This window comes from Emydura macquarii, unplaced genomic scaffold, assembly GCF_026122565.2.
Source record: "Emydura macquarii macquarii isolate MOO-44397 ecotype Brisbane River unplaced genomic scaffold, CSIRO-AGI_Emac_v2 contig_1253, whole genome shotgun sequence".
Taxonomy (NCBI): Eukaryota; Metazoa; Chordata; order Testudines; family Chelidae; genus Emydura; species Emydura macquarii.
Window position 1 is genome coordinate 86,352,446 of NW_027131390.1, and position 27,480 is coordinate 86,379,925.

The window sequence follows — 27,480 nt, forward strand, 5'->3', positions numbered from 1 at the left end:
TTAAGACCATTTTAACAAGGTGAAGGCTGTTAGCTGAGGAAGTAACTGATGAGCACTTCTTAGAGAGAAACTGTATTCTGACCACAGGGGAGCTAGTCCAAGGAATAAGAAATAGCTTGGCTATGATGTGTTGGGCAGAGGAAATTACAATTTTCTTCTCCAGACATTCCAGTGACATATAGGCTACCAGAGCTAGTCACAAAGACATCTTATTACTTATGTGTTTAAGGAGCTCTTGTGTCTAAACCTCTTTTTAAGTGCAGGGAACCCTACGAGTGTTTTAGCTCTCAGATACCACACACTGTAAACGAGAACACTTCTTCACGTAAAAGCCTCTGCACTCTCAGCTAATGATGAACTCCTCCAGGGAATTGCTATACGATGATAGGATGTTTTCTTAACCAAACTTCCAGAAACATATTGAATGTTCTTTCTTTCTTTCTTTCTCTTTCTTTCTGCTATAGTACAAGTATAAAGAAGGGTATCGCAAACAGCTTGGCCACCATGTGGGAGCCCGCAACATACAGGACGATCCTAAGATGGTGTGGTCTATGCATGTAGCCAAGATCCAGAGTGACAGGGAGTACAAGAAAGATTTTGAGAAATGGAAGACTAAGTATAATACGCCGGTGGATATGCTGGGAATCGTACTGGCTAAGAAGTGTCAGGAACTGGTTAGTGAAGTTGATTATAGACATCCTCTGCACCAGTGGACATGTCTGCCAGATCAGAACGATGTTGTACATGCCAGGAAAACTTATGATCTTCAGAGTGATGTAAGTCCTATTTTTATCTGCTTTGTTAAAACTGATGTGTTTTATTAATTAAAGTTTTGCTTCCTATGTCAAAAATATATTAAAGGCCTCCATTTCTGAACTCTTTTATCCTGCAAGATATGCTGCTGCATATGGGATTTGTGAATATTTTCGGAATGCTACCAATGGAAGTGAACCATTCCACAGGTTAATTAGTTCACAGTTTGAGCATTTTAACCTTTCTTTTGCATCTAACTAAATGCTGATCTCCTTTTGGGCACATTAGAGTTAGATTTTCTGCAGTGGATTCAAACTCTCAATTTGAAAGGGAAAAGAATGTGAGTTCCATGTTTTTAAATATTTACTATTTTCTGTATATTAGTGACATGTCCAGACCTCCAGATCCTCCTCATCTGCAACCATTTCTTTTCCCTGCCAAATAATCTCAATTACTAAAATGCACCTTGAGTGTCTGGGTTATCTCCTTGCCAGTTTTAGGTTAATCTCCACCCTGCCTGAAACAGAACTTCCGATAGGTGGAGTAAGATTTCTGAGGAGTAATGGTGTAGACAGAATTCAGAATCTGTCAATGTTGAAGTAGCCCTGTCGGAAGGCAGTAGGGTGATAACCTCTGTCATCACATGATATTGATGAAACGTTGATAATCTTTATAATAAGTGCTTCTTTGCACTGGAGAAAAAATGTTCATGTTGTCTAAATAAAATAGTGAACTGTGTGTCTTCTTCTATAATTTCAGCTTTTATATAAGTCAGATCTTCAGTGGCTGAGAGGCATTGGCTGGTCCCCAAGTGGCTCTCTGGATGATGAGAAAAATAAAAGAGCAACCCACATCCTGAGTGACCATACCTACCGGCAACACCCAGACACTATCAAATTTAGTAGCCTGCTTGATTCTCTACCAATGGTTCTGGCAAAGCACAATTCTGTAATTATGAACCAGGTAAGATTTCTATTTATTTGCAACAAGAATTAAAATGGTATAATTTTTCTGAATGCTAAAGTTTTGTTTTTTGTTTTTTAAGGAAAATAAAGAATTTTACTTTATGATACTACAGTCTTTTCATTGAACCTCAGGGATTTATTTCCATTATAACTGAGTACTTTTGTTTTGTATTTTGAATTTCTAGCACATAATTAAAGTATGTTTTAAAAGATATACTTTATAATTGCTTATTTTTGAAATCAGAAACTTGAAATAGATTTTGCCATGAGTTTGGTTCTAGGTTTTTGCATGTTTACTTTGTCATTACAAAATAATTCCTCAGTGTAAAGAGCAAGGCTGTGCATTTCCTTTTCAAGTATTTATCATGATTTATCATGATTATGCAGGCAACTGGCCAATTATACCTAAGAAATGTATTCATATGCATCTAGCCCAAAACATCTCTTGATTTTATAGATCTTTGCTAATTTTCATATCTTTATCTTCACAAAACCTAGCCTCCACACCCTTACCTCTATGTCTCTGATCTAATGGAAGAGGTTGTAGTGAATTATATTAGTGAGACTTAATTATATTTCCAAAATATCAAATCAATTATTTGCCAGAAAATTATGAAATATTAAATAATTAAAGCTGACCCATCACTGACAAACATAATGGCAAAATTGTATGTGGTGTTGTGTAACTTGCTGTATTTGCTGTGACTCAAACTAGATTAATCATTCTGAGTGATATCCTTGCCCCTTTGAAGCAACATTCCCATTGACTTCAGCAGAGCCAGGATTTGGTCACGTATAGCCCTTGCTTTATTTACTGAGACTTAAACTAGATTAATCATTCTGGGTGAAATTTTTGCCCATCAAAGTCAGTTGCAGGATTCCCTTTGACTTCAATAGAGCCAGGGTTTCACCTGTCGAGTAGTACATCACTCAAAAATCCTATTGAAATCACTGTGCAGATTTGTGCAGCAAGTTACTACTCAATATGAATGAGAGTATCAGTATCTGACCTTTATTCATTAATTAGTCAAATCCCATAATACCAGGAAGGTCTCCAGGTCAGTGCAAACAAGAAAACTTCTGTTGTTTAAGCTTTAGTTACTATTGTTCCTGAAACTCTTAGAATTGCCAATCTTGATCATGCTTATTCACCCAAAATTGTATCTTACCATTTTAATGACTGACGTCTTCATGATTCCAACATCTTATTATATTCGTTTGTTTTTCAGCGTGCATATACAGAAGCTTGGAATAATGATAAAACTAGTATCCACATTATGCCAGATACCCCTGGTATTTTACTGGCGCAGCAGAACAAATTGAATTATAGTGAGGTGAGTGCCTTGCTTAAAAATTAAAAGGCAGCTTGTAAGACACTTTAGATGAAAAGAAAATGCATATTTCTGAATTGTAAGAAATATTTGCTATTATTTTAGAAACTGTACAGACTTGCAATGGAAGAGGACAAAAAGAAAGGCTATGATCTACGGGCAGATGCCATTCCGATCAGGGCAGCTAAAGCCTCCCGAGATATTGCAAGTGAAGTAAGTAGATAATGCACATGAAGTAAATAGATTAGAAGATGTTGTAAGTGTCCCTTCTCCTCATATTTTCAGAGGTCTGAACATCATAGTGAGCAGTTAAGGGCATTCTCCATCAACACAATGATGTATCAGCAAAACACTTTCCAAACAATATATATGAATACATCTGGAATAAAATCTTCCCTATAGTTCCTATAGGCCTGTCCTTAAGTTATATGTGACAAGGTTACACTCCCAGTATCTGTTGTCTATTTGAGGATTTCTGTTTAATGTTTTGAGAGCTGGAACAAATTAAATCATCCTGTCCAGTTTTAATTCTAACTAATCTCTCTTATTTAATAATAATTGCTGGTCAGTATTTTTAGATGAATTAGTCTTTCTGTTGAGGTATTATCTTCCAGCATTGCCAATCTGATCTTTTCTTGGTAACATACTTACTTAATTGAAGCTAGTATTTGAAAACAAATGTGTTTGGCCTTATTAATAAGCAGATTTCATACAAAGACGATTAACTATTTTGGTCTGAATTTTAGGCTAAATGCTAGATGAGACTTTTGACATGGCCATGACCACATACAGTTGCTATCCAAAGTCGCAGAGAGAACGTTTTGCTCTCAGAGCTTGTCAAGCTAATCTTATATTGTAGTAAGTTGAGGGTGTATGTATTGGGTTCCTGGTAAATGATGTCTGGGGTCCTGGCATAGTCACAATATGACTTACATATTTAAGGGACTCTTGTGTCATAGGGTATGTCTATGCTGACGGTGGCAAAGTCGCCGCCATCAGATAGATCTTTCTGGATCGATTGAGCGGTCAGTGTAGACCTGCTCAATTGATCAGGAAGTTGACACTTGTAAACCACCCCCTCAAGTGGCGTAGGGCTGCATCGACAGGAACTGTGTTCTTGTCGGCACAGTGCAGTTAAGCCAATGCACAGAAGGGAAGCACAGTAGTCAACGGGAGTTATGCAAGCTACTCTGCGTAGCTTGCGTAACTCCCGTCGATTGCCGCTGAATCTCCAGGTAAGTGTAAACCAGGGCTAAGTCTTTTCCTAAATTCTAATGTCATATGAGTGCTTTAGCTCTCAGAATAACACTTCATGAAGTGATGTATATTCACATAAAAGCCTCCAAACTCTCCACTAATGATGAAGACTCCAGAGAATTGCTATAGGATATTTTTTTGACAAGAAAACTGAAACTTATTGAACTTTATCTTTTTGCCTACAGTACAAATACAAAGAAGGGTATCGCAAGCAGCTTGGCCACCATGTAGGAGCTCGCAATATACAGGATGATCCCAAGATGATGTGGTCTATGCATGTAGCCAAGATCCAGAGTGACAGGGAATACAAGAAAGATTTTGAGAAATGGAAGACCAAGTATAATAGTCCAGTGGATATGCTGGGAATTGTGCTGGCCAAGAAATGCCAGGAATTGGTCAGTGATGTTGATTATAGACATCCTCTTCATCAGTGGACATGTCTGCCAGACCAGAATGATGTTATCCATGCTAGAAAGGCCTATGAGCTACAGAGTGATGTGAGTACTGAATGACACACCTTGGAGCGCTATCAGTGATCACAGTTGCATAGTAAATTATGCTTTCGGTATAATCCCTTTCCCCTTTGGTGGGTGTGGAGGATCTGAAACCCCTGGAATAGTGGTTCGGTAGTTCCATTCTGCAGTGAGATACGCTAAAGAGAAGCCCTGAAAGGGAACTCCACACCTGATCTCCATCACAAAGTGCTGTTCCATTATTATTTTCACTGTGGCTGTATAAAGCCAGGGTCATGGTCAGTGGGTCTATGAATAATGCTGATTGATTGGCTCTTAACCCCACTTGAGTGGGGAATCATAGTGAGCCAGGCTCATAGTAGTGTCTGTAGAGTGATGGTGTGGCTGCTTCTTGTTGAAACTTGTGGGAACTTCTAGTTCACCTAAGGCACCTGAGCTCACAGCTGTAAATTTGGCTGTCTGGGTCAGGGTATTCTTAGTGGAAGTCCCTCAACTCTGAAATTCACTGCCTCTTGATCCAAGACTGTTGACCTTCAGTGAATAGTGTAAAGACCATGTTTTCTCTCAGGATTTTCCTGACAAGTGGTAGGATGGAGGATGCCTGAGGAAGATGGGGAGGCAATATGCATCTGGGCTGAGGGGAAAGATCATAGCTGGCTGGCTAAGAAGTCATGCAGAGTGGGAGGAGGGGTCTGTCTGAGTGCACAGGGCTTGAGCAATCTGTGCATGAGATGTACTGGGATGTTTAACTGGGGACGTTAACTAAATAGTTGCCTCTGTATTTATTGTTAATAGAATTGCTACAAGTCAGATCTTCAATGGTTGAGAGGCATCGGTTGGGTCCCAATTGGTTCCCTGGATGTTGAAAAAGCCAAGAAGGCTGGAGAGATACTTAGTGACAATATATATCGTCAGTCACCAGACAAAATCAAATTTACTAGTGTAACAGATTCTTTAGAAATGGTCTTGGCCAAGCATAATGCAGAGGCAATGAATAAGGTGAGTCCTAGCTTTCTGAGAAAGGTACGAGTGCTGTAAACCATTAAAGATAACAAATTACATTTGTAATTATATGTATTAGACCAAAATTACATTACAAAATATGTATTATACTCAAGCTATAATGATCAATTAGCTCAATTAGATCAATAGTTCCAGACACACATGGTAGCAATTTGTAAAGTAGTTTGGAGCCAATTGTCTCTGAAAATTTTTATACATTAAACCAATTTGTCATAGTATTCAGGGCCTAAATGCTTGCCTACACTTGGTGGATCTGATTCAAAGCCCATTAATGTCAGTGTGAGTCTTTCAATTGACTTTTACTGAGGTTTTTATCAGACCCTATGCACAGGAGTGCAAAATAAGCAAGAGCAAGAGTATTCTCCAGTGGAAATCTTGCAACCTAGGAACGTGCTTTTGAAATTGAAGCCTTTTCAGAATCTTGAGATGGAAAGAGGTTAGTGTGAATGTAGATATTGTATGATTGTTTTAGACTTTACTTGAAGTAATTTTATTAAAATCCTTTGTTATGTTTTATGAGGTTTTCATATGTTGATCACTCTATTATTTATCGCCGTTGGTTTAACATTTGTTATTTCATTTGTAGCGTTTATACACAGAAGCCTGGGATAAAGACAAGACTCAAATCCATATGATGCCTGACACACCAGAGATTACATTGGCAAGACAGAACAAGCTCAATTACAGCCAGGTGAGCAAGAGTGCAGTTTCTGTCATGAGCATATTAACAATCTAGGGGGAATCCTGTGTCATTGGCTTGGCAAATATATATTTTAACAAACTTGAAATAAATATTTACAATAACTTTCCTGAGTTATCCCATAATATTTACCTGCCAAAATGTCAATATCAAAATGTTGTTCATATTTCAGTATGGTAGTCTTCGGGCTAGATTGTGGAACCTTTATTCATGTTGGTGAACACTCTTCTGAGAAGAGTCCCACTGTCTTCAATGGGATTAATCCCTCATTAAGTGATCACCAGTATGCGCTAAGAGCCCACAAATGGGTTCTTTGTTAAGACCAGCTGCTTTGAAATGATGAGTATCTCCACTGAATTGCTGAGGGCTCCTCCTGTTGTAGGTATTAGTGCTAAAAAGGTGTGCAGTTCCTTCCTGTATTTGGAAATATCAAACAAATCATTTCCAACTTGATTCTTCAGAGCTAACGTCCTGCTAATAGGTGTAAGGGGCAAGTATATAAATATCAATAGGAGACTGCTTTGGAAAGTAACATTTGATCCATTTAGAGTGGAGGAATGGTCACTCCAAGTGTGATCTGTAAAATTGCATTCTACTATACATCAGTTGAAGAAGAAGATAGACAACTGGTACAACCATTAGCTAGACTCTTTGACCCAGATCCTCAGTTGATCTAAATTTACACCTGTTGATGATCTGGCTCTTTCAGTTAAGAAAATTAGATTGTTAGTTCTGAACAGATTTATAATAATTCCTCTAGTTGTTGTCTTTCTCAGCTAACTGTTTTGCAGAGAAAGCAGCATGCAAAGTCCAGCTATGAGAATATAACTCTGTTTAGTTATTTTTCTAGAGTCTATATAAACTTGCCATGGAAGAGGCAAAGAAGAGAGGCTATGATTTGCGAATTGATGCTATTCCCATCAAGACTGCCAAAGCATCGAGAGATATTGCCAGTGATGTAAGAAACTGTTTATTTCTCTACATACTTATACTGGACCTTTGCATTCTGCAAATTCCATATGAAAATTCTGCAAAAGGAGGTTTGATTAATCAATAAAGACATGGCTTACATATTGTAAAACTGTAGTGTATATATTTTAACATTTAAATATGAAAATAGAAATAATTAAAAATTAAAATACTAAAAGATTCAACTTCACATGCGCAGCATAGATAAATGTCTGTTGTATTACAAAACCTTAGGCAAAAAAAAACATTTCATTAATTAAATCTTTAATTCTTAATAAAAATAATATAATACATGCATATCAAATTATTTCTCCTTAATATTACAAAAAGTAAGTTTAGTAATTCTTTATATCCCAGAATGTCTGTCCCATTTGAAGTTCTAATTCACAACCCAGCTGCCTAGAATGTAAACCCATGACACCACCCCGATAAAATATCTTGAAAGCATCCTGATAGCTATAGTTTATAAATAATTTTTGGAGAGTTTCTTGTTATAAATATTTAAAATTAATAGTCACAACATTATTCATTAAAGGGACATCATTTTGCTTTTTCCTTCAGTACAAATACAAAGAAGGCTATCGCAAACAACTTGGCCACCACGTAGGAGCTCGCAACATACAGGATGATCCCAAAATGGTGTGGTCTATGCATGTAGCCAAAATCCAGAGTGACAGGGAGTACAAGAAAGATTTTGAGAAATGGAAGACCAAGTATAATAGTCCAGTGGATATGCTGGGGATCATACTGGCCAAGAAATGTCAGGAACTGGTCAGTGACATTGATTATAGACATCCTCTTCACCAGTGGACATGTCTGCCAGACCAGAATGATGTCATCCATGCTAGAAAGGCCTATGAGCTACAAAGTGATGTAAGTACCTTTTCTGTTTCAGTTCCAGAAGATGACTATATTGACACTGTACCTTAGATGAAAAATTATTTCATATACTGATAACAGTATAGCCAAGTGTTCTCAATAAAACACCAAATCTAGTGTTGTAACAGGTTTTGTTGCAAATTGAAACTCAGATTAAATTAATTAAAAGACTCCTTAATTTGTTGAAATTAATAAGTGAGCCTGGAGCCAGTTTAAGCACATTTGTCTCCATTTATGATTTATGATTGAAATTATATGAAATTCTTAATTATGCATGCTTTTAATCCAGGTGAAATCCAGTGGTTTCAGTGGTTAATCCAATGGTTTCAGCTAAAATTCACTATTTTGAGATTTTGGTTTTATTTGAAGCTGAACCTTGAAGTGAAATGAGGAATGGGTAAAGAATGCACCTATATGGATCAATATATCCAAAAAAATGTTCATGCAGACTCCTGCAACACAAAATTGCCAAGCTTTGTGCATTTCAATACTATCACTTGAGCTAAAATTGTGAACCACAAGAAGCAATGTCACAATAACTGTGGTAACTGCAGAGAAGCCTGAGTTGAAGAAATATGCATGGTACATAGTAAATGGCAGGTTGTGCAAGGGTGGCATTGAGGAAGGTACGAAGTCTAGATACAAAGGGAGTATTCTGGAACAGAGCTGGGGTGGAGAGTAGGGAGCAGGAGGGGTGTATGGAAAAAGATGAACGCAGAGATGTATGAAAAGGATATTGATAAAAATCAAATGTAACTAGAGTATCTGGATAGTATTGTTTGGGTCTCGGAGGTCAACCTGAGAAAGAAAGACTTGAGATGAGTTCTAAATATGGCTGTTCTGTGTGGTATTGCTTTTCAATGATGTGTTCTGTGGATGAAATGATAGTTTTGCCGTTTACTTCAGTGGACCAGTATTTCACCCCTGACTTCTAGCCCAAATCTGTGTTTACTATATTATAGCTTTTATTTTGTGTTTCCTTCTCATATGCTGTATGTTTTTTACTCACAGCTAACTAGTTATTCAGTAGTTATAAAATTTAGATAAAATGTACTGGGATAATAATCTGGAAAAGTGAACTAAAGAATTTCTTCTGTACTTATTGTTAACAGAATTACTACAAGTCAGATCTCCAGTGGCTGAGAGGCATCGGATGGGTTCCAATTGGTTCCCTGGATGTTGAAAAAGTCAAGAAAGCTGGAGAGATCTTGAGTGATAAAATATACCGTCAGCCACCAGACACATTCAAATTTACTAGTGTGACGGATTCTCTAGAAATGGTCTTGGCCAAGCAGAATGCAGACACAATGAATAAGGTGAGTAATTATTTGATAAGTAACATATCTGTGCTGTGCTACTCACTATTAAAGACAAAAAATTAGGAATACTATGATTCAAAGTAATGTTGAAGTCCTGAGATAATATGATGTCTTTGCAAAGCAGTATATAGGATCTATCTTATTAAGCACAAATGAGGACGTGTAAAACAAGAATCAAGTTTTATTAAGATTATTCTGGATATCACAGTGCACATTTTCTTTGGTTTATGTGTGTAGTCAGCTGCAGTAGCTCATCAGACACATTAGGCTTGCCTCAGCCTTTTTATTATTGTAAACTGATGTAATCAATTTCTAAATGTGGAGCCAAATATGAGTGCCTCTTTTCTCATAAATTCTCTTTGCTTATAATAGGAGATTTGCCAGAGTAACGATGGCAAGGTTTGATAGCTAGTGTAGATTATTACTGAATTACACATTTCATTTCTGTTCAGAAATAACAACAGTAGTCTCTTCCTGTCTTCCTTCTTAGCGCTTATACACCGAAGCATGGGACAAAGACAAGACTACAATTCATGTCATGCCTGACACTCCAGAAATCATGCTAGCAAAACTCAACCGACTAAACTATAGTGAGGTGTGTAAAAGTAAAAAGCTAAGAGGATGAAATAATGAGTTCTGGACAGTACAGTTTTGTCATCTCTGGCTTTTCAATTAATACAATAATGCTGTTCATCTGTATAGTCCTATGTGTGGCAGCGATGTCAGTAAAGACAGGTTTTTGCGATAATGTAAATTATCTTCCTGGTGCCTGACTTCTGATTTTCAAAAGTTCTATCAGCATTAAACTAGGATCTTATCCTGTGGTAAACCCTGGACATATGTAAATAGCACACTGGGAAACTCCCCTCTTTCATTTTGCCAAAATATCCTTGTGAAACCAAAGTTTTTAAGGAAATAATATGAATTTGGAACAGTGCAAAACTTAACATCTGGGAATACCTTCCACCCCATTTCTTGGTCTTCAGGTAGACTCCCACCATCACTGTTTTCAACTCTATCACTTCTGCCAGAGATATATAATAAAATTTTGGAAATGGGCATTTTCCTACTACTTAGGGCAAGCTATGGGTCATATTTAAATCAGGTTTACCCATTTTGAACATTAATGATGTTTTCTAGTGGTTTAATGGGTTATGTTATATAAATGTGTAACAAGCTTAACTACAAGGGAGATGCATGAAGTCCCTGATTAATGAGACAAAAATATAAATGGTTTTCTTTCTCATAGAAATTGTACAAACTAGCCATGGAGGAATTGAAGAAAAGAGGTTATGACTTGCGTGCTGATGCCATTCCAATCCAGGCTGCCAAGGCATCCAGAAATATTGCCAGTGATGTAAGTAACCTTTTTGTTATATTTAAAGGGACATGTTTCTTATGGAAAAGAGTTCAGAATTTGTGATCTATCATTTTTCTATGTACATTATTTTAACTTGTACAATAGGTTCTATTGCTATCCAGTAATTATAGTGCATGCTTCTTGCATCTGAAAAGAAAGGAAGGACCATATCAAAGTCTACAGTGATGGATGCCTTAGATTATACATTGCAGTGATAAAATAAATAATATAAAGCTTAGTCCTATGGCCATTGAAGTATTTCCATTGAGTACATGGGTATTGGATCAGGCCCATAGTGAAATTATATAAGGTACCTATTTTCTACTTTTTGAGATAAGAATTAAATGCTCTAAAAGTCCCCCTCCAAAAAATAAATAATATTAATAATCACCTTCTTCTGCCATGAGAAGATTTTAGTGCTGATGAAAAGTAGGTGTATTGAAAACCCATGTGACTGAAGTCATCCGGGGAACAGATACAGCATAAGCAATGATAATAAACTCTCCCTTTTCCACTCTGCCGGTGCGTCTCACTGCTGACCTAGGGCAACACCAATAAGGGGTTAGAAAGTAGCTCATTTTCCAGGCTGGTTTTGTCCTTGGCATTGCTAATTAAACAGTGAATAAAAGTGCCAGTTGATGTTAATTGTCAGGAGGTGTTTTGTGATAAAATCCTTAAGGAAGGAGTACAGCCTAAAAATTAAAAAGACGTGGGACCACAAGCAAGATAATAAGTACATGGCTGTAAAGGATTCGGTAAGTCAATTTAGTAGCAAAATGTTTATAGAGATAGCAAGGGAGAGTACCTTAAATTATTTTTCTCTTCTTCTGAAAAAAATGAATAAAATTGAACATTAAAGAAAGTGTAGAGCATTGTTTTCCAGTTTGAGAGTATGCATGTTCTAGTTAAGCTGGGTACATTGTTTCTGAATTGAAAACTGTCAGAGTGAATGTAAATGTATTTTATTTTAGTACAAATACAAAGAAGGGTATCGCAAGCAGCTTGGCCACCATGTGGGAGCCCGCAACATACAGGATGATCCCAAGATGGTGTGGTCTATGCATGTGGCCAAGATCCAGAGTGACAGGGAGTACAAGAAAGATTTTGAGAAATCGAAGACCAAGTACAGCACCCCAGTGGACATGTTGGGGATTGTGCAGGCCAAGAAATGTCAGACACTTGTCAGCGAAGTTGATTATAAACATTATCTGCATGAATGGACATGCCTGCCAGACCAGAATGATGTCATCCAGGCCAAGAAAGCCTATGAGCTACAGAGTGATGTGAGTACACTGTATGTATAATACAGGCAACAGGCCCAATTATACCATCACATGCATGCACATCGATGTCTATTTAACATGTTTATTATGGTGGTGCCTAAGGACCAGCCAAGAATGGAGTCCCATTGTGCTAGATACTGAACCAACCCGGAGTAGCAGACAGTCCATGACCTGAAGAGTTTACAATCTAAACAGACAAGACAGACACAGGATAGGGGAAGGGGCTGAACACACAAGCCGAGTAAACAATGAGATGGCAGCAAATGTCATGTTAATGCCATGGTTTGTTTGTGGAGATGGGGGTTACTTAGGAGAGAATCAGATAAATCAAAAGAAAAGGGAAGGGAAATGGGTCAGGGGGATAGGGCAGGTGAGAAGACAATTAGAGGGCGCAGGTGTGGAATGAAGCTCAGGTGAAGAGACTGGGAGGGAGAGGGTTGGAGCAAACAGCCAATCAGCACAGGCCAGAGAAAGTCTAGTCAAAACTGTAGAAGTTTTCCAAATGTGCAGAAGTCCAAAGATCCCTGCTTTGGCTGCTTCTGCCCCTACTAGCTGGAGTCTCTGGCTGGCTCCTCTCTGCAGCTCACCTGGTGTAGGTCAGGGGAGGAGGAGTTGGGATAGGCACTGCCTGGGTTCCAGGGCCCCCAGAATGGAGGGGTGTCTCCCCTATGCATTTCTGGGTCTGGAGGAAGGGGGGCCCCATTTTCTCCCTCTCTCCCCCATGCAGCAGTCCCTGCTTTGGCTGCTGCTTCCCCCACTAGCTGGTGAAATGTGAAATGTTCCTTATTCTGTCACCGATCCTTTATCACCAAATTCTTGCTGTTTTCTTGATCTTTGATCTATCATCGGTGCCCTAACAATGGGCCTGTGGAGTCCTTCCATTTTCCCATTCATTGTGCTGTGTAATAATTATTTTATCTACTTTGGAAGAATGAGAGTCAGAATCAAATGATCATTTTATAGTAATAGATAATGTTACATGAAGTGAGCAGTGCATAGGTCAGTTGCATTTATTCATATATTCATTTGATTATCCGGACAAATGACTGACTGAACTTTAATTCCATTTTAGTCTGTTTACAAATCAGACCTGGAATGGCTGAAGGGTATAGGCTGGGTCCCCATTGGTTCCTTGGATGTTGAAAAGGCTAAGAAAGCGGGAGAAATCCTGAGTGAAAAACAGTACCGCCAGCCCCCAGACCAAATCAAATTTACCAGTGTGACAGATTCCTTGGAGCTGGTTTTGGCAAAGCAAAATGCTGAGACAATGAACAAGGTGAGTCTCCCAGAAAAATTCACAAGTGTTGTTGACTCCTAGAGTTGGTTTGGAAGAGGTAAGTGTTCCTAAAGAAGCAAAATGTCAGACAGCAGCTGCTGCTCGTGAGCAGTAGTTGCCAAGAGTCCTTTGGATCCTTTGCACTTGGCAAGAAGGTTGGACCCTTTTCATTCAGATGTAAACCTTACTAGGGTATCTCTGCTTTTGCTCCTCCAAACTGGATTTCTTTAATGCGTGCTCTGTGCCGCTATGCTTTAAATCATTTGGAAATAGCCCTTAATACAGAACACAGAGGTCTGCTGATGAAGTGTTGTTTATCACAGAGGAGGATGTTCATTCCAGAGCCTAGGTTCCACATGTGACAGTCTGCACACCTTATGCTCCATGGGTTATGGTCTAAAGCTGAGGTCAAGTGGTGCATAGGGACTGTGTGCAAGGCCTCTGCAGTAGGCTTAGAGCACTTTATCCCAGTGCTTGGTTATCTGCGCTGGCTGTCTAATAAGGTTGGTCAGAAAATTGCACCTAAATCAAATGTGGATTAAAAACAGAAATAAAATTGTTGGTGAATTTCTAGCCCCTTTTCTCCTCGCCAATTTCAGATTGGCTGCACAGGGTTTTTTATTTGTAAAAGCTCTCTCAACTCAATGTATGCCAGAACTCCTTTATGGAAAGTGACCTACTAAGCAAGGCTGAGGATGTATGAAGATTGCAGAACCATTTCAGACAATGCTGCCAAATGCTCAGATGTAGTGTCCCCAAATAAGGGACATGGGGCACATCCGACTGTGACAATGCTGAGCAGTGCAGTGCTGAATGGACTACTGGAAGACACTCAGATACTACAGTGATGAGTGTGGTATATGAACTTATATAGAATAGGGAGACATCTGATATGCATGCTATTGTGCTGTATGGTGTAGACTGGAGCACCAGTTCCTGTTTGCTGACTGAGAGCTCTGAGGAGAGAGCTTGTGTCCTCTAGGGAATAAGGACGTCTCCCATTTATAGTAGCTTGGGTAGGGTAACTAACATCACACGTTACCTCTTCCTCCCTCTCCCTAAAAATATACCCCAGAGTCCCATATACAATCCTTCTCCCACTACTGCCTCCCAGCAATACTGAATCAGCCAATTAACATGGCAGAGTAGATTGGGGGGTAATGAGGAGGAAGTCACCTAGTTGGACTTTGCAGTTGGAGACCACAGTGAATCAGGGTATTAAAGATTTGTTCAAACTGTCCCTGTTGATTTATTAGGGTGTTTTCAATGTGTGGGTCTTAGTTTTGTACATGTGTGTTCAGAAGTTGGTTATATATATTCCATGTTCTGGTTCGAGGCTTTGATTTTGTAGACTTCTGCTAAATTTTGCCTTCAGTTTTACTGTATGCAGAATTCTTGGGCATAATCAGGCAATGTGTATCTATTCCCTCCCAATAGCTTTCTTAGAGTCTCAGCCCAAGCCCCACATTGGTATTTATCTGGGACCTGAACCAAAGCTCACCATAGTTAATGGGAGTCTTTCCATTGACTTCAAAAGACATTAGGTGGGGCTATAGGCTAATTGTGCTAAATGTATTATACAGTCATATTTAGGCTACTAAAAGCTGGCAGATAAAATTATTTGATATCTAGACACATGGGAGCAAATTCACCTGTAAACCCAGTTAGTTTTTATTTGAAAAATCTGTAGATTTAAAGTATGAAGTCCTTCCACTTGCAAAAACTCTGTGTTTATTTAAATGTTTCATTAAAAGCTTTTAAAAATTGTTTTTCCCCCTTCCACAGCGTTTATACACTGAAGCTTGGAATGCTGACAAAACCTCAATTCATGTCATGCCAGACACTCCGGAAATTTTGTTAGCAAAAGCCAATTCAGCTAACGTTAGCCAGGTAAGAATATTTTAAAAGACATATCAAGCAAGTACAAAATCAGAAATGAAGAAAGCATTCATTTAACTTTAAAGAACTTCTTTTAATGTATGATTTCTCCATAAAAAACAATTTGTACAAATCCAAATAATAGTTTATATTTGTCTTTCTCTCTGTAGAAACTTTACACACAAGGCTGGGAAGAATCCAAGATGAGAGATTATGATCTAAGAGCTGATGCAATTCCAATTCGAAGTGCAAAGACATCAAGAGATATTGCTAGTGATGTATGTACTTCTTCTGCTAATCTATCATTTTATCTTTATATAAAAGGTTCTTCTCATTTTATTTTTAGTAAACTTGGGAAAAAATTAAAGTATGCATTCTTTCAAAAGACAAAATATAGGAATAGAATAATAAATCATTAAAAAATAAAGTATATCAAATTTTGGTTTAAAAAGTCCACAAAAATAAATACCATGGAAACAGATAAGTGCAGAAAAATGTCTGACATCATACTGAAGAAAGTGTAATTTTAAAATGATTGACATTAAACAGACAAACCTAGAAATGTATATTATAAAATATTAACACATCACATGATATTACTGATGTTTAGGGAGCAAGGATATATTAGGGATTTTAAACTCTGAATCAAGATATTTGCATACAAGAAATTATTTTTGTTCTTTTATTATTATTAAATTGAGACATTAAAACATACTGATCACTGATGATCATTTTGTTACCTTTCCAACTATTCCTAATTTTTATGCATTTTGTATCAGATTTGCCTCATGTTAAATAGGCCAAGTCTTCAGCTGATATATATTGGCTTAGCTGTTTTGACATTAATAGACATGATGCTGAATTATGCCATCTGAGGATTTGGTCCATCATTCACTTTTCCTGAATATGTAAAACATAACTAAACTCTGTTTCTGTTTTTAATAGTATAAATATAAAGAAGCATATGAGAAACAGAGAGGTCACCATGTGGGAGCCCGCAACATACAGGATGATCCAAAGATGATGTGGTCCATTCATGCAGCCAAGATCCAGAGTGACAGAGAGTACAAGAAACATTTTGAGAAATCGAAGACTAACTACAGTAGCCCAGTGGACATGATAGGAATTGTGCAGGCCAAGAACTGTCAGACACTGGTCAGTGATGTTGATTACCGCCATTACCTGCACCAGTGGACATGTCTGCCAGACCAGAATGATGTGATCCAAGCTAAGAAAGCTTATGAGTTGCAGAGTGATGTGAGTAAAAACAAATGCAAAATATGTCTTTTATATGCATGTGTGTGTGCAAATATCTATTCAAATATTTTAAAGTGGAATGTACCCATTATGTACCTGATCCTGCCCCCCCAAAAAATGTTTTGTTCCCAATTGGAAGGAAAAATCAAATGTTAATTTTTTCACAGGAAGGATTTTCAAGAAAAATACCATTTGGGGAGAACCAAAACAGATTTTTTTCTGTTTGCTAGCCCTACCAAGTAGGTTCTTGTCAATTTCACTTTCTCTCCCTTGGCAAAAAGTGAAATTGTCCAGAGCCTTCCAGGCAGGCACCCAGGGAGCTGTCATTCTGATTTTTCTCATGGAAAATAAAAAATTTTCAGCAAAATTTAAATTTTCCCATAGATGTTTGATTTTCTGAAATGAGCATTTTCCATCAGAAAATCATTCCTGACCTGCTCTACTTGATTTCCATGCAAGTTGGGAGTGTAAATGTGCATGCAAAAGGCTTGCTTTCAAACACTGCAAGTGCAATTATGTATAATTGCAGGAATGAGAACTCTGGAGAAACTCCATTCTGTATTAAAAAATGTACTGGTATGCAGCTGCCAAGTTATTCCTGACTATTAGGAAGAGTAAGACCAGAGAGCGAACTGCATAGTGGATGTCTCCTTTGATACACCCATTTTCTGCTCAGATCCTGATCCATTTTTTTGCTTGTGCTTTTGAGAGTGAAGGGGAATATACACAAGTAGCTTGAGAGTTCCACTGAGACCCTTTCTACATTTACCTCCGAGATTCAGGCAGTCTACAGGAGTTACGCAAGCTATGCAAAAAACTTGCGTAACTCCTGTCAACTTCTCTGCTCCTCTTCTATGCATTGTCTTCACTGCACTGCGCCGAGGAGAACCGTGTTTCCGTCGACGCAGCGCTACGCCACTTGCGAAAGTGGTCTTAGTATGTTGATTTCTGGATCGACTGAGCGGATCTTCACTAACTGCTCAGTCAATCCAGAGAAATCGATCAGACGGCAACGACTTTGCCGCCTTCAGTGTAGCCGTAGTCTTAGTAAGAAGGTCTATGCTTAGTACTTAACTTTGCTTGCTCCCATTCATAGACTTTGCTCTGGAACATAACGACTTTAGGCCCCTTGTTGCACACAGTGTTAGGACTAGCAGGATTAAGGCCAAAGTACTTTTGTAATTTTGAGTTTAATTTGTGCATGCATTTCCCATTATTACACTTGCTAATTAGTAGTTGCATGTGCAAATGGTTCAATGGTGAATGCCCGTGAAGCTGCTGATGCTTCCTTTTCAGTTGAGAGCACTCTAGAATATTAGAATCTGGGCTTCTCCAAATTCCAGTGTCTCTGGGGACCCCAAGTTCAATGGTGGGTAAAGCATGCATATTTGAATGTGAGGTGGTAGTTGGAATTGCAAAACTATATTCAACCTTACCAGTGGCCTGAAAAAGTATGGTGAAGGAGATGTTATCCTAATTCTGCTCCATTTGTTGGATGCATAGGAGATAGATTAATTTTTGTATCTGACTTTTTTTTTGTAATTATAATATAAATTTGTTTGTTTGTAGAATGTGTACAAGTCAGACCTGGAATGGCTGCGTGGCATTGGTTGGATGCCAGATGGCTCTCTGGATGTGGATAGAGTGAAGAAAGCTCAGGAGCTCCTGAATGAGAGATTATACCGTCAGCGGCCTGAAGAATTGAAATTCACCAGCATTGTTGACGCACCATCCATTGTCCTCGCTAAGATCAATGCTATGCAGATCAGTGAGGTAAACTGGCTTTTATGTTACAATAAGTTTTCCACATTCAAACTGACATTTTTGTGGATCCTTCACTTGTATTAAAAATACATAAAATGAGAACAGTAACATATATTATAGCTTATATCATGAGATCAATTCATTTGAAAGTAATATAGTATAGCATCTTTCACACTGTAATCGAATAATGCTATCTTTACTTTCTTATTAGCCCCTCTATCGTGAAGCCTGGGATAAAGAGAAAACACAGTTCACCCTACCTACTGACACCCCTCAGATGCTGCAGTCCAAAATCAATGCTCTGAACATCAGCAGCGTAAGATGTTTAAGTAAACAATATGTAGTGTTATGGAAATGAACATTGTCATATGCAGCCGTAGTTTTTAGCCTGCCCTGTTTTAGAACTCTCATTATGAACTTCCTGGTTTTGACATAAACAAAGAAAGACTAATTTTATTTTTGCACTGTTTTATATTTAGAATATCGATAAAGTATTATGATTTCCTTAAGCATAATACATGGTTAATGAGCACAATGTTCATGAAACACAATGGGTCAGATTCATTAGTGTGGAGTCAGTGGCATTCCACTCTCTCTCACCTTGGGTTTTGAAGCCAATGGAATGTCACCCACTTACGCCAGCAGTGATTCTGACCCAAGATCAGAAACACGAACTTGTTGCCTGTCTGTTCATCATTCATAAATAGAGCCTATCACTACAGCATCTAAATCACCATATTGACTGTCTGGTTTAACATATGATATGTTGATAAGAAAAGTAATAAAATAGTGATATTTTAGTTAGTAAATACTCTAGCCTGAATTGTCCTCTTTATGACCACTTCCTTTGTGGAGTTTGGGTTTGAACAAGATATGACTAAAATGCCATGCAGCAAATATCATAGAATAATGGGACTGGAAAGGAATTCAAGAGGTCTTCTAGTCCAGTCCCCTGCACACAAGGCAGGACTAAGTATTATCTAGACCATTCCTGACACATATTTGTCTAACTTCCTGTTAAAAATCTCCAATGATTCCACAATCTCCCTAGTCAATTTATTCTAGTCCTTAACTATTCTGATAGTTAGGAAGTTTTTCCTAATATCCAACCTAAACCGCCCTGGCTGCAGTTTAAGCCAATTGCTTCTTGTCCTATACTCAGAGATTAAAGAGAACAATTTTTCCCTCCTCCTTGTAACAACCTTTTACATACTTGAAAACTATTATCACATCCCCCCTCGGTCTTGATGTTCTTGGGATTGGTGGCCCACAAAAACTGGCTGGCTTTGGATGAATGAAAGCATACCAAGCATTTGCTTCCGTCTTAAATATCAATTAAGTTCCCCTGAATAGTATTGCTTCTTTCAGCTTCATTTGGATGCCTAAGATTATTCTTACATGGGTTCTATTTTAAACTTCCTTGATTTTTTTTAATGGTTGTACAACAATAATTGTTCCAAAGTTATTTTTAAATCTTTCAATGTTGATAACGTTAAGTTCACCTTAAACGTTATATTTTCAGTGGAAGAATGTGAGATGCTTCCAATAAAAATACAGCAAGACTTCTAATGAGATAATTGATCAGTAAATTTTCTGCGAGACTAATACAAGGCATAATCCAAAGACCATTGAAGCAAATGAGAATCTTTCATTACTTCAGTAGGCTTTGGATCAAGCCCATAATATGAATGGAACCTGTATGCAACATCCAGAGCCAAATTCCTGCAATGTGGTGTGTGTGGGTGAATCTTTCTGCCCGTACCAAGTCTTACTGAAGTCAATGGGGTTGCACATGGGCACAGGACTGTGGATCAGACCAGAGTTTTGAGACTATATATTTACTCATTAGAGGTGCTCGGTAATTATCAGTTAAGGGAATAATGTAACTCCTTTTGCAAGAAATGTTATGAACCACCAATTTACACTACATTTGCGTTTTTAAAGTTAAGGCATTGCTAGTGTTGTGCTGTTAAATTGTTCTAAGAATAATTTATGTAACCCACAAAATTGTAAGGATCAAATGAAAATATCCATGATATAAATTATAAAAGAAACAAATTGTAAATTGGATCTTTAATTTTGATTACAGAAACATTATCAGCAAGCCTGGGAAGATGCCAAGATGAAAGATTATGATTTAAGGGCTGATGCCATTTCCATCAAACATGCCAGGTCTTCCAGAGACATTGCTAGTGAGGTACAGTCTCTGTTCCTTCCATTTTATTTCAATGAAAGGCTATGTCCAATCCTCCTTGTAGTAAACACAGCAGACAACTGTGTAGCTAGCTAAGCTCATTTCAAAGCTTTTATGTATTCATTTATGAACAGCATGCTGTCTTTTATATTTGCATTATTTTAAATCCTTTCTTGATCATCTCTTTCTATTTAGGTCTTAAAGTTTGCTACTGTTAAAATATTATTGTATTTGTCATATCAAAGAAGTTTCATTAGAGGTTTAGAGAGCTGTTTTGCAATATACTGTAAACTTTTATCCACCAAACATTTGCAGTAATTAAAGCACAGACTATATTTCTGCTGCTCCCAGGACATAATTCAAGGGTGTCATTACTGCTTTCAAGTTTTCTGTTAAGATCTAAAATTTAGCAAAGCTTATTATAAACCTTACAAAGCAATTGGAATAACTATGTATTCTAACTTGTTAGGGAATCATTAAATATTTGTATCATGGCTTGAAACTATTAAGATAGATGGATCACATTTTCCAAAGTCATTAGTGATTTGGGGAGTCAGTTTTTGGGGGCCCAACATAAGACTCCAAAATGAACCTGAATTTCAGAAGTGCTGAACAAACATCCTTTGAAAATCCTTTATGGGCTCCCAAGTTGAGCCCTCAAAATCACGAGTTGCTTTAGATAATGTAGACTGGCAATTCATAACTATTTCTGCTAATGTTTTCTTTCTACATTTATTAGTACAAATACAAGGAAACCCACGAGAAACAGAAAGGCCACTACATTGGATGCCGAACTGCAAAGGAAGATCCCAAATTGGCATGGGCTGCACATGTACTGAAGATGCAGAATGACAGAGAGTACAGGAAGGCTTATCACAGTTCCAAGGCCAGGATCAATATACCAGTTGATATGGTGTCTGTCCAGGCAGCCAAACAATGCCAGTCATTTGTGAGTGATGTTGACTACCGTCAGTATTTGCACCAGTGGACATGTCTGCCAGACCAGAATGATGTGATCCAGGCAAAGAAGGCCTATGATCTACAAAGTGATGTAAGTAGGCATGTGTATACATGTGGGGGATGCCACATTAGTAACTGTTGAGATATAAGGCTCTAAAGGCACATCAAGGTGACCTGGTGACATAATGATCACCACAAGGAATTTGCCCACCCTAAGACTTTCTGCAGTTTCTCTCTCCTTCACCAGCTCTTCAGTGACTGTACTAATTTTTTTTTCCAAATATGGTTCTTCGCTGTGAATTTCCACAGTGCTTATTTGTAGTCGCTATTAACATACTTGAACAGTTGCCTTGGTAACTCTGTTGTGCTTTATGTGCATTAATAAATTTATACCTAATTTGTGCCTATACGTGGGAGAATGTGGTCTGAAGACTGACAAGGATTTGTATGCTTTTAAAGCATTTCTTTTGTGTCTCAGCAATTGTGTCCATCTTCATTACAGAGGGATCATGATGCCGATGCAGTATCCGTTACCAGTCCAGTTTATCTATTTCCACTTTCAGAATATCGATTAAATACATTTGTATGCAAGCAGAGAGTGTGCTCAGGATAGTAGGAGTCCAGGTTGCTAGATTCTAGTCCTGACTTTGCTGTGTGACAGTCAGCTCTCTTTGTGGTTTGCTTCTTGGTTAGCGCTGAGCAGCCCCTTGTGATGCGCTGAGAATAAACTCACATTGTAGCCACATATAATAATAGTACAATTATGTTTGTTTGTAGAATGTGTACAAGTCAGACCTAGAATGGCTGCGTGGCATTGGCTGGATGCCAGATGGCTCAGTGGATGTGGATAGAGTGAAGAAAGCCCAGGAGCTCCTGAATAACAGATTGTATCGAACACGGCCGGATGAATTGAAATTCACCAGCATTGTTGACACACCGGAGATCGTGCTGGCTAAGGCCAATGCTCTGAATCAGAGTGGTGTAAGAAATGTGTTGCATTTGTGCTTGAGGGTCCCTGTGTTTTATTATTTAAAATAAAAAGAGGAAACCGTATGTTATATAGACCTCGAGATGCCAGGAACTTTCAAGGTTTTAGAAGGAGAGGTTCCCCAATAATTATTAATCAAGGAATAAACAGGGTAATGTGAAACCCCTTCACTGATAAGGAATGCAAATCATTGCACAGTATTTATTTCAAATGTATATATTAAAACTATCTGCCACTTCCTGACCATAATTCTGGTCAACTCCTCCAGTATTTAGAGTCAAATCCTTCTCTCATTGAAATCAATGAGAATCTTTCTATTGATATGGAAGTGAGTTGGAGTAAACCTCCAAAAAGGAGGAACGAGCAGCTGGTTTTTTCTATATTGTATAATACTGACTCTCCACTTTAAAGTGTTATATTTATAAGTAATATAAAATAGTGTTTATACATATAAAATGAATTTTTAAACTAACTTCAGTACTTTCCTTTGTGAACAGTGCAACAAAATTTGTCTGCTTTATTTAATGTGTTTAAATAAATAAACACCTCACTTAGAAGAATATCCTGCCAAAAGCAACCTGTGAAACCCAATACATAATACATATAGTTTAACACAGAATAGCTAGTCCTGGCCTTCGCAGTACAGCTATGCCAAAGATAGCTGAATCTACTTCCCAATCGAGTGTGAATTGGAGAATGTGGGAAAACTTTAGAGAGGAACATTTTGGGAGGAAATGAATTAACCAAAAGAAGATTATTCAGAATGTAAAAAAGGCTTAATGTAGACCTTTGTCTTTGTTCAATTTCGGTCAAAAGTGGCCTAGTCCTGTTCCCATTGCATCAATGGGAGTTTTTAGGGGATTCAAAGGGATTGCCATTGTCCAAGATAAGATCAGATATATATATATATATATATATATACACACCATCAGAAATAGTAAAGATAAGTTTTCAACATTGTATTAAATATCTCTGTTTGATTTGTCATTAGGCTTTATATCGGGAAGTGTGGGATAAAGAGAAGACCCAGTTTACCCTTCCTTCTGATACTCCTGAGATATTGCAGTCCAGAATCAATGCTATGAACTTCAGCAAGGTAAGATATTAAAGTAAAAATTATAAATGCATTTCTCTAAAAATACATATCAAATTCCACATTGTAAAATGACATCATTTCCATTCAGTTATAATTCAAGCCAAGGTCTGACATGTATGTTCGATTGTAGTCCTCTATCATATTCAAAGCTTCATATTCTGCTGCTTTATAAAGAATAAATAGCTAAAGTAAATATCTAAATTACAAATGAATTAACTTGTCAGAGAGAATTCCTGTTATGTTGATGAATAAGTCAGGACTGTTGTACCCAAATTACCACATATTAACTGAGTCAGAACTTTTGGGAAGAAGGTAACTTCCTATCATAATAAAGGTAAACATCAGTGTAGAAAGAAATCTATCAGTTTTGGGATTGATCTATAAGCCTCAGACTCAATGATTTAATCTTTGGATAAATCTTTCTTTACACTTAGGGCCAGGTGCATCTTAGTAAATGTATTTTAGCACAAGTTAACCTTGGGAACCATAACTTATGCTCCCTCATAAGCAGCTATGGAAGTGATCCATAGATAGGAACAGATTGAATTTCAAAGGGGATGTTTTAAATTTAAAAAAATATACTGATTATGATAATGTATATACTCTAAATTTTATATTCCATTATGAGAAATTTGAACTAAATTTATATTGATTACTATGAAAAATATGTATACTGTCTGTCTACGTGCATGTTAACATATGCACTTCATCCACAGAAACTGTATCAACTAAGCTGGGAAGAAGCGAAGGAAAAAGGTTATGACTTAAGAGCTGATGCCATTGAAATAAAACATGCCAAGGCTTCTAGAGACATTGCTAGTGAGGTACAGTCTCTCCTCTTATTTATTTATTTTTTGGGGGTAAAGCTAATGTAATTAAAAACACTCCAAATGTATTGATGTCAATAACCAATTCAAAAAATGTTGTTTTTAAACTATGCATAGAGTTTTAACAATGGGTAATATATTTATATTATTTATAATCTTAGTTGCTTCTTATAAGGATTTTATAATGTCAAATCATAGCAGTTTCACTCTAAATACAGTTAGTTTAAGTAGATTATAAGCCAACGGCATTTATGTAAATAGTGAGAGTTGGTTGAATTATTTTGGAAATATTCAGGTAATTAAATATTTCTGCTCTGTTTTGCAGAGGCTCAGGTAAAGTCCTGAAATGCATCAGATGTTTTGGGTGCTTTTCCAACCCTCTGAAACTTGATGGAAAAATATTTTTATTATATGCTTCTTTCTATAAAACTTACCCTGGGCTAGCTAACAGCAATTAGGGCCTGATCCAACTTCTGCTGAAGTCAGCTGAAAGATTCCCATTGACTTCAATGGGAGCAGGAGCAGGCCTTTAATGAGTGGCTTTGTAAAGTAACAATCCTTTTAGTTTACTTAAATTTTAATCACTGAAACAAAACATAGATGCTTTAAATTGCAGTTGCAGAAACATTTGTACATATTTCGATGTCTGAGGAAAATGCTCATTTGTTTCTATTCCTTCGATTTCTGTTTTTTACGAATGCGTGGTTAGTACAAATACAAAACAGGTTACCGCCAGCAATTAGGCCACTATGTGGGATTCCAAAGCCTTCAGGACGATCCCAAGTTGGTGTGGTCCATTCATGCAGCCAAGATCCAGAGTGACAGAGAGTACAAGAAACATTTTGAGAAATCGAAGACTAACTACAGTAGCCCAGTGGACATGATAGGAATTGTGCAGGCCAAGAAATGTCAGACACTGGTCAGTGATGTTGATTACCGCCATTACCTGCACCAGTGGACATGTCTGCCAGACCAGAATGATGTGATCCAAGCTAAGAAGGCCTATGAGTTGCAGAGTGATGTGAGTATATCAGTATAGTACATAATAGTTTCCAAGAACTACATTTTGTCTAGAAAAAGGATACCCAAACTCACATTAGATTTTAAAGACAGAAATATATGGTGAATGATTGACCAGGCATTTAGCATAAGAATACATTTTAAAAAATGTTTCCCCTCCTTCTCTCTGACATTTTCTGGCACTTTCTGGTTCACTGGGATGCTTTTGCAAAGCAGGATGTGCCAGAGGAATTCATCTAGGGCAAGGAGACTTTAATGGAAGGTGCATCAGAGAACATTAAGTGGTGGATTTAAGACCAAAACAATTGTTTTCTTGCATTGTTCCCTGTAAGATAACGAGGTAGCAGAAAAATGAGCCAGTGATATAATTCGTTTAGTTTAAAATAAGAGTCCAAATACAATTTATTTTTCACCTTGACTGACTTTCCTTTGTACGGCTGTCCAACAGATGTGGCAAGAATGTGACTTATCCTATGGCCTCTTACTTCCCTGTGAAGACTGTCTCCATCACTGGTCACAGCATGGTAGTGAGGGGGGAAGATCAATCTGCTTTGGGTCACTACCCCTTTTCTAATTTAGTGGGCAGGGTGTTGTCAAGCAGGGATGAAGACTGGGTGGAGCCTTAATTCCATTCTTCCCCCACATGCACTGCCAGAACTTTTAAAATGTGTCAGTTTATACAGGTAGTAGATTAGGTCTTCCCTAAAGTAAGGGGGATTCAGAGAGGCAATTGTGACAATGAGAGTTACAGCTCTTTGTCTGATCCTGCTCCTGGAGCAGTGCAGTGCATTACCTTGCTATGCATCGAGAATAAACTCTCATACTCGCCCTATAGAACTAATAGAACAATTTTGTTCATAGAATGTGTACAAGACAGACCTGGAATGGCTGCGTGGTACTGGCTGGTTGACCGAAGGCTGTGTGGATGTGACTAGAGTGAAGAAAGCCCAGGAGCTCCTGAATGACAGGTTATACCGTCAGCGGCCAGATGAATTGAAATTTACCAGCATAGTTGATCCCCCACCAATTGTCTTGGCTAAAATCAATGCTCTGCAGATCAGTGAGGTAAGATGGCCTTTATATAACTATATGTTTTCTGTATTCACGTTGATATTTTTGTGGATCTTTCAGTTCTCTTAAAAACACAATGGGAACAGTAACAAACATTGTAGCTTATACTATGAGATCAGTTAATTTGAAAGTAGCATAGCACAGCATCTTCCACACTGTAATCAAATAATTCTGAATTTACTTTCTCGTTAGCCTCTGTATCATAAGGTCTGGGATAAAGAGAAGACACAGTTCACCCTACCTGCTGACACGCCTGTGATGCTGCAGTCCAAAGTCAATGCTCTGAACGTCAGCAATGTAAGATGTTTAAGTAAAAAAATATTTAGTGTTATTGAAATGAACAACCATAAGCAGCCATAGTTTTTAGCCTGCCCTGTTTTAGAATTTTTATTCTGACATAAACATAGATATATACTAATTTTATTTTTTGAATTATTTTGTAAGTTATAGTATAGATGAAGTATTATGATTCATTTAAGCATAATACATGGCTAAGGAGCACAATGTTCATGAAGTACAATGGGCCAGATTAATTAATCTGGAGTCAGTGACGTTCTTCTCTCTCTCACCTTTTTCTTTGAAGTCAACAGGTTTCGCTTACTTACTCCAGCAGTGATTTTGGCCCAAGATCTTAAACATGTACTTGTCACTTATATTACTTTCAAATAGAGCCTCTCACTATGATATCTACAGCATCATCTTATTTGTTTGGTTTAATACCCCATGTGTTGATAAGGAAAATAAAACCGTAGCCGTAAAGTTTAGCACATTGGTTTTGCATGAATTGTCCTTTCTATGGCAACTTCCAAAGAGGAACTTTGGGGTTTGACCAAGATA

At 37.7% G+C, this 27,480-nt stretch overlaps 1 protein-coding gene across 28 annotated transcripts in view; it reads left to right on the forward strand.

The window, feature by feature from the left end:
- Nucleotides 1-27,480, forward strand: part of NEB (nebulin) — a 181,844-nt gene that overhangs the window by 72,559 nt on the left and 81,805 nt on the right. For all 28 annotated transcript variants that reach the window (XM_067549447.1, XM_067549453.1, XM_067549452.1 and 25 more), the window contains exons 62-88: nt 465-776; nt 1,513-1,716; nt 2,948-3,052; nt 3,155-3,262; nt 4,492-4,803; nt 5,575-5,778; nt 6,389-6,493; nt 7,353-7,460; nt 8,033-8,344; nt 9,463-9,666; nt 10,160-10,264; nt 10,919-11,026; nt 12,001-12,312; nt 13,385-13,588; nt 15,374-15,478; nt 15,637-15,744; nt 16,412-16,723; nt 18,293-18,496; nt 18,699-18,803; nt 20,577-20,684; nt 21,421-21,732; nt 22,419-22,622; nt 23,621-23,725; nt 24,442-24,549; nt 25,262-25,573; nt 26,434-26,637; nt 26,836-26,940. In XM_067549447.1, the coding sequence (XP_067405548.1) occupies nt 465-776; nt 1,513-1,716; nt 2,948-3,052; nt 3,155-3,262; nt 4,492-4,803; nt 5,575-5,778; nt 6,389-6,493; nt 7,353-7,460; nt 8,033-8,344; nt 9,463-9,666; nt 10,160-10,264; nt 10,919-11,026; nt 12,001-12,312; nt 13,385-13,588; nt 15,374-15,478; nt 15,637-15,744; nt 16,412-16,723; nt 18,293-18,496; nt 18,699-18,803; nt 20,577-20,684; nt 21,421-21,732; nt 22,419-22,622; nt 23,621-23,725; nt 24,442-24,549; nt 25,262-25,573; nt 26,434-26,637; nt 26,836-26,940 (4,995 nt within the window). The remainder of the gene's footprint in view (nt 1-464; nt 777-1,512; nt 1,717-2,947; nt 3,053-3,154; nt 3,263-4,491; nt 4,804-5,574; nt 5,779-6,388; nt 6,494-7,352; nt 7,461-8,032; nt 8,345-9,462; nt 9,667-10,159; nt 10,265-10,918; nt 11,027-12,000; nt 12,313-13,384; nt 13,589-15,373; nt 15,479-15,636; nt 15,745-16,411; nt 16,724-18,292; nt 18,497-18,698; nt 18,804-20,576; nt 20,685-21,420; nt 21,733-22,418; nt 22,623-23,620; nt 23,726-24,441; nt 24,550-25,261; nt 25,574-26,433; nt 26,638-26,835; nt 26,941-27,480) is intronic.